The sequence below is a fragment of the Carassius auratus genome, unplaced genomic scaffold (assembly GCF_003368295.1).
Source record: "Carassius auratus strain Wakin unplaced genomic scaffold, ASM336829v1 scaf_tig00020609, whole genome shotgun sequence".
NCBI classification, from domain to species: Eukaryota; Metazoa; Chordata; class Actinopteri; order Cypriniformes; family Cyprinidae; genus Carassius; species Carassius auratus.
The window spans coordinates 21,450-33,629 of NW_020525039.1; the positions used below are offsets into that span (position 1 = coordinate 21,450).

Sequence of the window (12,180 nt, forward strand, 5' to 3'; positions counted from 1 at the left end):
CTGGTCACATGTAAAAAACTGTACTAGCTTTTTTACAGTGTTATATATGGCTCAGTCAGTACTCCTACTCCCATATATGAAATACAGGGAATACAATGGAATAGTGGATTGCAATAAGGTTAGTAGTATACAACCCTACCCTAATAGTAAAATAATATTTTTTAATCATACCCTTATTGGGGGCTGAGCCCCCCTAAAATCAAAATCTTAGAATCGCCCCTGGTATGCAGAGTAAACCTGTTGCAGTTTAGATGGTCTCTTGCATCAGTGCTGATGTCGCCAAAAGCAGATCAGAGCAGTTTAAAACTATTCACTATTCAAAAGTGCAGTGAAGAACATTTATGCATGTACCTTGAACATATTTGGACTAGGGCTGGCAGTCACTAAAGGACATAGAGTGATATTTTATGGGTGGGAGGTCTATCCAGTGGTCCCATAGAATACCAGGACTTAAATGGGACCCCCATTGTCACAGTGCCTGGAATGTTTCCCTTACGGTTTGAGAATAAATAAAAAAACACAGGAACTGCCAACTTCATGATCATTCATGTACACTCAAAAAAAAAAAAAAGAAAGAAAAAATACTGAGTTTTTAATGATGATAGAATTAAAATTTTTAGGTGAATCCAAGTATTTTCAGAGTGTATTTTTATGATGGATTTTTAAAAATTCTCATAACATACAGAATCTATATTAATCTTAAAAGTTATCAGTAAAAACCTGACATGAAAGTAATTATAGGGTCATTTATAAATTGTAGTACACAGTTTAAAATTGCTGATTTATTTTCAAAGGTTTATTTTTTACAAAATGACAATTCCATCTTCCTCCACTGCCCCCTGGGACAACAGTAAATGGCGACTCAGATCTACGTGTCACGTGTTTAGGATGTCATGTGTACTGGAGCTTCCCTGTCTGACAGCTGGATCACAGCTGAGATGCAGTTGGGAGGTTGGTTTCCTGTGAAGAGGGACACTGTGGTCAGTGTGAGCTGTATGGGTGAGACAAGGCTGAGAGTGATAGGATGCTGCCGAAATGAGCGAGTTGGGCCGTCTAGCAGAAACTTGGGGCTTATAAAAACGTGGTTGAGAAAAATGAGAGGCAGCTGAAAACCCGAAATGTTTTGATAGTTGTTTGATCTGTATGTTCTTTGCTCTTAGAGCAACTACGTAAACCATAAGCTTTCATTATCATAGGCAACCCTGGATAGCTTACAGAGTGCAAACTATCAAAGCTTTCAAGCTTTTTCGCCTTATGTTGTTATGCTGGTTTGCAGGTTTCACTGTGATGATGAGATTATGGCTGTTGGCGATCATCATGTCAGTTACCTGATCCAAAGACTTCCCCATAACATCAAACTTCCAGGACCTGGTCATTAATGGCCAGCAGTCCCATGCAAGCTGTCAGTCCACCAGTTACTGTGCATGAGATAAAGATGCCCAGAACCTTTTCCAGACCGTAAGGAGTAACCCTGACAGTGGTGCCATCACGGATGTATAACCCCAGAGGTCCGTATGAGCCTTGGCGATACAGTTTTGAATAAAGCACTCTTCTGTGGTATTCTGGTAAGATATCTACTTCAATGATGGAAGAAACTGGGCGGAAGTTCTGTGGCATGCTGATCTGAAATGGTGTTTTTCTCTGGCTGACAGGTTTCTTTCGCTTTGTTGTATCATCAGCACCTGCCGGATCCTGGTCAGGTTCTTCTGTAAAACAGTGTGGGAAGTAAGTTGACGAAGCATTTTCTGCCGTTCTGAAATCATAGACTCAGATTATTATGATTACCGTATTTTCTGGACTATAAGTCACACTTTTTTTCATAGTTTGGCTGGTTCTGCGACTTATAGTCAGGTGCGATTTATTTATCAAAATTAATTTGACATGAACCGAGAGAAATGAACCGAGAGACATGAACCAAGAGAAAACATTACCGTCTACAGCCGCGAGAGGGCGCTCTATACTGCCAGAGATGCTGCTCAGTGCTCCTGTAGTCTACACTGTGCAGCACAGAGCGCCCTCTCGCGGCTGTAGACGGTAATGATTTCTCTTGGTTCTTGGTTCTAAATAAATGCCATTTATAGTCCGGTGCGACTTATATATAATTTTTTCCTCATCATGAAGTATTTTTGGACTGATGCGACTTATACCCAGGTGCGACTTATAGTCCGAAAAATACGGGTATATTTTTTAACTTGAATTTAAGTGTCATCGCACTTTGCTATGATGATGTCTAAAGAGACTTTCAGCTTGAATTAAAAAAATGGTGGGGGGGGGGGGGGGTATGTCCAATTTAAAAATAAATTAAAAATAAATTCAATTAATTAAACAAACAAATAAATAAATATCCTAATGAAGAAAACAATTTCTTCACTAAATTTAGCCCAAAATGTATATGTCGCCAACTGCTGAAAGCAAGGAGATAATCTACTGTCTGGCACACGAACACACCACAAGGGAATACAAAGCAATTATACTCAAGTACATGATTCCTAGCTAGATAAATTCCTTCCTTTTTTTCTTTTATTCTGTTCCTTCTCTTTCAAGGAGCTCAAAAAGTAAACTTAAAAAAAATGCCTTGATTAAAGGCCTCAAGATCTTAAAATTATATTTCCCATGTAATGAAATATTCACAATTTATCTCAAATCAAAGTGAAGTCTTGCTAATATATTAGTATAAGAATTTACATCCATGTCGTGGAAAATAGTGCTCTTTGATACATACACATACAGTACCGTTATGATATTTAAGAGGAAAGAGATGTAGAGCAAAGTTATTTAAAAGGAAATTAGAGATATTTAGAAATAGCTTCTTTACTCTTCCCATTCCCATATACCTTGAAGCTGAATGAAGACATGCAGTAAAGACTTTGTTGAGGTCACAACTTTGCAAAATCATCATTATTGATGGGCAGTATAGCTCTCCATGCACATCCGCATAGCCAATAAGGACATCCATTTGCCATAAGTGATGTAAACGAACAATGAGTCTGTGGAAGTCTTTATACCTGCCAGGCTCACATCGATCCATGGAAAAACCTCCTGATTTCTGCACATTACTGGAGAGAAACAAGTAAATCAGTATGAAAATAATATAGGCTATTTGAACACACTCAATATCTTAATCACACTTTTAAGTTCTACTGGACAAATCGGTCAATATGGTTCATAAGGTTTATATCACAGTAAATTGCAGAAACAGTGAGTGACCTGCGTGCATTCAATCAGCTGAAGCAACATATTTTAGAAGTCAGCTTCTGGATATTGTGAAGGTTTTGATTAAGGTAATGTTTACAAAGGTATTTCCCTTCAGTCAAATAATACTAGACTGAAAACAAGAGCTCGAAGATGACCACTGATGCACATGCAATATACTGCAATATACTTTACAATAATTATTAGAATTTATTGAAGAATTTTGAATATGAATTTCAAATCTGGATGGAGAAAGAGCAAAAGAAATGCAAAACCGACAAAAAAAAAAAAATAACAGTGATGCTGTATGGCAATATGAGTTCTGACAGATACATGGTACAGATCGGTAATGAGAATAAAAGTACTGTCAGTTTACGTTACATTTGACCTCGAGGAACGAACAGTAGCGCAGAGACTGAGACTTTCCCAAAGTACGCCTAGTGTAGGAGGGTTTGCTGAATATGCACACTTACTTCACCTGATATCTAAACCGGCATGGAAGAGGCCAGATCTTGTTGTCGGATGAGCGCAAACCACTCGGCTTTTGTTTGGTACTGCATGACTAGCGTTACGTGTTCGCGTCACTGAAAACGCGGAAAAGCAGGACGCATGGCTTGACACTTTCCAGACACTAGTCGATTACAGGTGCTGGTCATAAAATTATAATATCATCAAAAAGTTGATTTATTTCACTAATTCGATTCAAAAATTAAAACTTGTATATTATATTAATTCATTACACAGACTGATATATTTCAAATGTTTATTTATTTTAATTTTGATTATAACTGACAACTAAGAAAAATCCCAAATTCAGCATCTCAGAAAATTTGAATAATACTTAAGACCAATACAAAGAAAGGATTTTTTTAAAAATCTTGGCCAACTGAAAAGTATGAACATGAAAAGTATGAGCATGTACAGCACGCAATACTTAGTTGGGGCTCTTTTTGCCTGAATTACTGCAGCAATGCGGCGTGGCATGGAGTCAATCAGTCTGTGCCACTGCTCAGGTGTTATGAGAGCCCAGGTTACTCTGATAGTGTTCTTCAGCTCTTCTGCATTCTTAGGTCTGGCATAATCGCAGCTTACTCTTCACAATACCCCATAGATTTTTTATGGGGTTAAGGTCAGGCGAGTTTGCTGGCCAATTACTGTAAGAACAGGGATACCATGGTCCTTAAACCAGGTACTAGTAGCTTTGGCACTGTGTGCAGGTGCCAAATCCTGTTGGAAAATGAAATCTTCATCTCCATAAAGTTGGTCAGCAGCAGGAAGCATGAAATGCTCTAAAACGTCCTGTTATACTGCTGCATTGACCTTGGACCTCAGAAAACCCAGTGGACCAACACCAGCAGATGACATGGCACCACAAACCATCACTGACTGTGGAAACTTTACACTGGACCTCAAGCAACGTGGATTGTGTGCCTCTCCTCTCTTCCTCCAGACTCTGGGACCCTGATTTACAAAGGAAATGCAAAATTTACTTTCATCAGAGCACATAACTTTGGACCACTCAGCAGCAGTCCAGTCCTTTTTGTCTTTAGCCCAGGCGAGACGATTCTGATGCTGTCTGCTGTTCAAGAGTGGCTTGACACAAGGAATGCGACAGCTGAAACCCATGTCTTGCATACGTCTGTGCGTAGTGGTTCTTGAAGCACTGACTCCAGCTGCAGTCCACTTTTTGTGATTCTTCTCCACATTTTTGAATGGGTTTTGTTTAACAATCCTCTCCAGGGTGTGGTTATCCCTATTGCTTTTACAAATTTTTCTAACACAAATTTTCCTTCCCTTCACCTCTCTATTAATGTGCTTGGACACAGAGCTCTGTGAACAGCCAGCCTCTTTTGCAATGACGTTTTGTGTCTTGCCCTCCTTGTGCAAGGTGTCAATGTTCATCTTTTGACAACTGTCAAGTCAGAAGTCTTCCCCATGATTGTGTAGCCTACAGAACTAGACTGAGAGACCTTTCAAAGGCTTTGCAGGTGTTTTGAGTTAATCAGCTGATTAGAGTCTGGTACCAGGTGTCTTCAATATTGAACCTTTTCACAATATTCAAATTTTCTGAGATACTGAAGTTGGGATTTTCCTTAGTTGTCAGTTATAAACATCAACATTTAAAGAAACATTTGAAATATATCAGTCTGTGTGTAATGAATGAATATAATACAAAAGTTTCACTTTTTGAATGGAATTAGTGAAATAAATACTTTTTGATGATATTCTAATTATATGACCAGCACCTGTATTTGTTTCTAATAAGTCTCTTGTATTTGGTATCGGCAAATCTCTTGGATAAACATTCTGTAAGCTATTTGTGAGCCAGTTGATAATTTTTTTTTTTTTGAAGAAAACAGGTAAACAAACTATATATACATACACAGAGAGAGAGAGACGAAACAAATTGCATGACATTCTAATATGTATTATTTAGATTAAGATAGTTTCAGTTTTTATTTATTTCTCTCTGTGTTTGTGTGTACATGATATGCTATATAGGCTATTGTGAATTTGTGACTCTATAGTAACTACATCTTAACAACAAATGAACAATAAATAATTTACCTAAAAATCCACATAACAGCATGTTTGCAATATAAAGTACAAGACACCATACATGACTGGATTGTGAAGTTTATTTTTGAGTATTTCTGTCTGAGCAACAGGATACTTTTTTTTAAAGAACAGGGCCCATATTTACAAAACATTTTATGTTGCCACTAAGAGGTCTCCTTAATAGCAGTAAAAGTTTTAAAATAATAGTTTTCTCTTAAAACCTTTTAACAAAGCTGCTGAGAAAAACTTTTACTGAGGAATATAGAGAAGTCTTAAGCTAAGGTTAAAGCCGGGGTTGACCTCGTTGCTATGGAAAATGTCAGCATGCTTACTAACTATGCCCACAGTGATTGGCTGATAGTCTCTGTCAGAAACGTATTCATAGAAATATAGCAGAGTGCAATATTATGTTGCCATATGTAAATACAGGAAAATAAAACGGCTAATTGCAACATTCAAATAAATATTTTAAAATACAGGTTACGTGTCACTTATTAAACAAGCATATGTTCAGCTTATTGTCAGCCTCTTACATGTGTGCTTCTCATAATTAGTGAATATGCATATAAACTGCCTTTTAATTAATAGTGTAGAATAATCATAGCTGATAATAACGCATGTAAATGTAAAAGAAAACCAAACTAGATGCAAGAATAGTTGTTACTTCCTCCCCAAAACCAAAGGTGATACCTTTTTAATGAACTCATTATGTCAAAAGTTTCTAAAATGTTTCTATTTTGAGGCAGATTGCCGGCAACAGTCATTTAAGGAATAGTTTGTGGCTTGGTCTTAGTGACTTAGGAGTCCTCTTCAAAGGTCTAGGAGCTAGTTTTAGTGTTTAAAGGCTTTGTGAAACACTCTTGGAGCACAAATTTAGGAGTCCTAAATTTAGAACTGACACACCCATTATTTTAAAGATTTTCTCCTAAATCTGTGAGTTATGAGCTACTTTTAGCCTAAAGATGTTATGTGAATATAGGCCCAGAAATCATAAGAGATTTTGTTAGAAAGAGAAAAAAAACTTATACTTTATACTATGCTGTTCGATTTCACAAACACTTTAAAGTTCTATATTGAATTACCATAAAAAGCATTCATTAAACATTTAAAAGGTGACTAATACTCACAAATCACAAAACTTAATCGTGAAACTAAATATAATGGTTTAGTTTTTTCTGTGTTTAGCTGGTTAAAAACCAAAGAGGAACAGATGGCTCTGTGCTCTGGCTCTATGCCTTAACTTCATCAGGAAGCTGGCCTCCCATTACAGCGGCCAAGGCATTGGTCACCATCCTCTCCACAATGATCTGTGAGGTCTCCACGGTGTGGGTTCCTAAATGGGGCAGGACGATGACGTTTGGGAAGGACAGCAGGGGATGATCCCTGTGTATAACCAAGAAGCATATAATTTATACTACAACAGGGATGAAAAAAAAAAAACATTTAGGCTTGCAATTTTACTATCTCACACTAAAGCAACTTTAATTAAAAACAAAGCAAGCAATGCAAACCTGGGAAGTGGTTCGGGATATGTAACATCTAAGGCAGCAGCTCGGATCATTTTCTTCTGAAGAGCATCTACTAAAGCATCTTGGTCCACTACCAAGCCTATGACAAGAAAAGCAGTTCTCAAACAGGGCTGCTTCTCTTTAATTGGATTGCCTTGTTCCAGCCTATTACATTACCTCTGCTAACGTTGATAAAGGTGCTATTGGGTTTCATCATGGCAAACTCTTTGGCACCAATCAGTTTGTGCGTATGAGGGGTCAGACTGACCACCACCATGACGAAGTCTGACCTCTGTAACAGCTCCTTCATGCTTGCACAATATGTGGCTCCAACAGCTCTCTCATCACTCTCGGGCCTGAACATATAAAACACTGTCAAATTTAATTGAAGTATTACATTTAGTATTAAAATCTAACATTAACAAATCCCTGACCACAACCCATAAGGCCTGGTTTAGAAGTTTGATAATTATTTTTTTCCAATCACAGACTTAATACAACCTAGTTGAAAGGCACCATTGTAATTTCACACTTATTTTTAAAAGGAATATATGTTCATACTTTAACTTTCAAATGTTTGGGGATAATTTTTTACAAATGTTTCTGAAAGTCTCTTTAGCACACCAGGGCTGCATTTATTTGATCAGAAATACAGCAATGTTGTGAAATACTATAACAATTTAAAATATCTGTTTTCTATTCAAATATATTTAAAAATGTAATGTATTCCTGTGAAGGTACAGCTGAATTTTCAGCAATCAATACTCCAGTCTTCAGTGTCACATGATTCTTCAGAAATCATTATAATATGCTGATTTGAAGCACATTTCTCATTTCTTATTTTCATGAATTTTGAAATGAGTTTTGCAGCTTAATTTTGTTTTGTGGAAACGTTTCTTTTGAAACGTTTACAAAAGATCTTACAAAAAATATTAAATCTTACAATGTCTTTTGAAACACCTTGCTGTCTATTTTAATAAAAGCAAGGTAAACAAATAAAATAAAAAAACAAACTGACCCCAAACTTTTAGTGTATATCAGTTACTTTTCAAATATTTTAAAACAATGGCTAACCACATTTTGTGGTTAATGTACATAAACTGACAGTTTACATATTACTCAAGCTGGTGAGAAGTTGTTTAGTGACAGTTTAAATATTTCAGTCAAAAGTCCAACAGATTCACCTTCGATTCCTATTGTGGTAAAGGATTTTCATCTCAAACCCTTGAGCTCTCTTGGCTATTTTGTATCCTATTCTACCCATGCCGATGATGCCCAAGGTGGCCCCGCTAACATCAGTGCCTAGAGAGGACTCGGGAAAATCATCAGACTCCCGGAACTTGGAAAAATTGTGTCCTGCGTAGAAAAAGAAATTCCCAATGGATTCACTGAAAAATATGATAATCCAGGAAGAAATTCTAGAAAGGAAACTGCAGCTCTCACCTTCAACTAACTTCCTTGCAGATGCCAACATCAAACTCATGCCAACATCCGCAGTGGCATTATCCACCACATGAGGAGTGTTGGAAACTTTGACTCCAAAGCTATTGATCAGAGGAATATCCAGGTGGTCCACTCCCACCCCACCATTAACAACCGCTCTGAGGTTAGGTAAAGATTTTAACAGGTTTTGGTCAACTTTAATAACGTCACCCCACACAAACAATGCCTGGATTTTGTCAGCGAAGTCTGCTTTCCTCTGTACAAAGCACTCATATGGGATTATAGTGAAGTGTTTCTCGATACAAGGAGAAAAACACTTGTAAATGCCTCCGGGGGCTCCGAGCGTGGTAGCTAATATGCATGGTTTCTCCATAACCTGTGAACAAAAATAAAAGATCAATAACTATATAAACAAAGCAACAATCACGCGCATTCGTCTTTAAACATCTTAGGCTAATAAAAAATCATTCTTTCTCACCACTCGTGTGACAGTCGATCGTAGTTTGATTGTTCCCTGGATAAGCTTGCTTGTCAAGTCTTTGCATTGTGTGTTCCAGACTTTGTTAATCAAGTACCGATCAAGACTAAAGGTGGCTTCCTGGAAATCATTATATAAGCTACAGATTTACAAAAAAAAAAGAAAGAAAAAAAAGTAAACTCTCAAAAACCTAGTGTACCTCTTCGAACTGTTTACATATCGGCTGTTGTCAGGTTTCGTCATCGGAGATACTGATAGTTACTCAATAACCAGAAGGGGGCGTTAGAAACTCATGAAACGGATTAGATGCATTTCTGTCACAAGATTGAGTACATGCAGTGTTTTGATGGACATGTGCTTCGTGTCTTTGCTATTATTTCCCAGATTTGATTTTATTTGAGTTGTATGATCTTCTTTGATCACAAACACTTTATAATGAAGGACGTATGTTTTGCTTTTACAGCATTTAGCCAATAGTTAATTTTGTATGTTTCAGACAACAATTATCATCATTATAGTGTTCCTGTAGCTCAATTGGTAGAGCATTTCCTTATCAAGCGTAAGGTTGTGGGTTCGATTCCCCGAGAACACATCATAGGGAAAATTGATAGCCTGAATGCTCTGTAAGTCGCTTTGGATAAAAGTGTCTGCTAAATGCATTAATTTAATTTATCATATATTTCTGAATCCTATCATATATACTATGAATCCTTTGATTGTCATAGTTTTATGACCATATAATACTTAAACTGTGCTGATGAACCAACCCACGCGAAGAGTGAATTTGCAAAATAAAAATGTAAAGGCCATAAATTAGGCTAAATGTTGGAGGCTTTGATGGCTCTGGGGGACATTGCATTAATTCCAGAACCGTTAGATGGTTTTTACTGGCTGCAGCAGAGGTCCAGCTTTGCCTCCATCTGTTTGAAAATTCACATGTAGAGAGGTTCAGCATCGCAAATCAACAACCGAATAATTCAATATACTGCTACTCTAGCAAGTACATGCTTTCATTTCCACTGTATAGGACACTAAATGCATTTTTGAGCTATTGTGAATTGTCTTAAACAAAGTGAGTCATAATTAGTTTATTTACTGGATATTTCAGCATTGTCTACTCTAATACAACGATGCCAACAACCACATATGAGTGATTTTTCACCACACACACACATTGTATAGGGTCAGCCTATTAGATTTTGATAACAGTAGATAAATAATCCAAAGAAATTGGATAGTTATAATACTTTGATATATTAATACATTAACTTTTCAAGTAAACAACACATACTGTGGATGTACTGAAGCAAATCCATCTCTACCAACTTGAATTGTGTCGTGTCTTTGTATGAAAACTATACTTCCTTGAAAGTTTGCTTGGTTTGGCAATCAACCAAAAATCTTTCTCTTCAAAGTCTAGCACTTCACAATTAGCCTACATCTCTGACCCTGCCCCGGGGACGGGCATGTTTAAAAGTGATGAACTGATTCTCCTGCCAGCAGGGTGGCCCATTATTAGTCTACTTAAAGCCCTATTTTTAGAACAAAATGGGAGAAAATACCAGACAAGCTCTTGTTTCGCAGACTTTAAAGACTCATGTGATTTAACAAATCTAAGGGTACAACAATGTTCCTCTTTTTTAAACTGAATGGACAAGAACATTTAAGCAGCCATCAGCCATGTACTCAAGAATTCAGTGACTGTTATTACACTTTAAAGTCCATAAAACACATCTTAAAAATGCATTTTCTCTTGTGGTTCTTTGTACAGTGGTTTAATCGTTTGTATCCTAAAACCATTACTAACTTCTTTCACTTAGTTTTTCCTGCTTTTCCTGTCTTTGGCATGATCAACTCTAGCCAAAATCTCTGGCGTAATCAAATGGGCACTTGTGCTGTGATATGTCCCTGATACTTCTTGAGGTTATTTTTAACGGTGTTCCAATTAAAGAGGCCTATCTGCCCTCAGGCTGAATGATAACGTTTCTCCTGGTAGAAAGACAAAGAACAGACTTCAGCAGATCTTGAGCCGCACAATCACAGGAATATCCCATCTTGCACTTTTTTCCAGCCCCCCACCCCAAAAAAGGAAGAAAATATCATTCTAAAATCAAGAGATATTGCAAAACAATATATAGCCAAAAATGGGACTCGTGATCAGCCTGTACAGTTTTCTAAGCATTATGGAGATTTGGACACATTTAACTAGCCAACCAGTAACTAAATATTTAAATCTCTAAATTTATTTTCATTATTTTTCTAAAATGCATCCTTCTGCTCTACATTATTTTTGTAACTCGGCAGCACATTGTTGGCTCTTCTAGGATAAATTGCTTGTGATTGACCTCATTTGTAAATCGCTTTGTATAATAGTGTCTGCTTAATGAATGTAAAATGTAAAATAACTGAATATGATGTAGCAATTTCCCCTGTTGTCTAATTCAAATGAACGACACTCATTACATTTCACACTGTAATGGGGAAGAATACCCAATCAGTTGTATTCCTGTATGCTGGGATTGCTGATCAGAGTGTTTATTTTTAGAATTAATTTTTGGATTATCACAGAGGGGGTTTATAATCCTTACAGACTCCTTGATTTCACCAACATTGGCATAGCACAATGCATTCTGGGCCGTGAGTTTCCAAAACTAGCGACTTTGAGCATTTTATTTAAAGCAGTAGTGGATAACACATATATGGGTTTGCATGTGAATTGTAAGAAATCTTTTGTAGGTTCATTATTCACTTTTTTTGATGCCACCATTATCATTTTAATTTTAAATTGACACTTTCAAACTCACTTTTGCATTTTGACTCTTTATCAAGATTGATGAAAATGATTTTTATTATTATTATTGTTTTCATTCTACATTTTATTTTCCATTGTTTGCAAACTGATGATATTCTTCTAATGTCATTTGTGAAGCTTCGTGACAATTCCTACACATTGCATTTATGAACTAAAAAATGCAATATCCTTGTATAGTCGGGTCTTTT

The 12,180-nt window shown here is 36.8% G+C and overlaps 1 protein-coding gene and 1 pseudogene across 1 annotated transcript; both read right to left on the reverse strand.

The window, feature by feature from the left end:
- Positions 1 to 776: 776 nt before the first annotated feature.
- Positions 777 to 3,900, reverse strand: LOC113076515 (partitioning defective 6 homolog gamma-like; annotated as a pseudogene).
- A 1,916-nt stretch (positions 3,901 to 5,816) lies between these two features.
- Positions 5,817 to 9,420, reverse strand: LOC113076516 (glyoxylate/hydroxypyruvate reductase B-like). Its single transcript, XM_026249207.1, has 6 exons — positions 9,181 to 9,420; positions 8,703 to 9,078; positions 8,444 to 8,615; positions 7,437 to 7,615; positions 7,263 to 7,359; positions 5,817 to 7,134 (listed from the first exon to the last, which is right to left on the reverse strand). Exons 2-6 carry the CDS (start codon positions 9,073 to 9,075, stop codon positions 6,981 to 6,983), a joined length of 975 nt encoding a protein of 324 aa, XP_026104992.1. The 5' UTR covers positions 9,076 to 9,078; positions 9,181 to 9,420; the 3' UTR covers positions 5,817 to 6,980.
- Between the last annotated feature and the right edge of the window lie 2,760 nt (positions 9,421 to 12,180).

Bases quoted from the DNA above. Each gene is read 5' to 3' on its own strand.
- LOC113076516 (XM_026249207.1), bottom strand. From the start codon at position 9,075: ATGGAGAAACCATGCATATTAGCTACCACGCTCGGAGCCCCCGGAGGC. The intron at 7,360-7,436 runs GTAATGTAATAG...TTCTTGTCATAG, and splicing joins CTTTATCAACGTTAGCAGAG to GCTTGGTAGTGGACCAAGAT. The intron at 7,135-7,262 runs GTTTGCATTGCT...GGTTATACACAG, and splicing joins TATCCCGAACCACTTCCCAG to GGATCATCCCCTGCTGTCCT.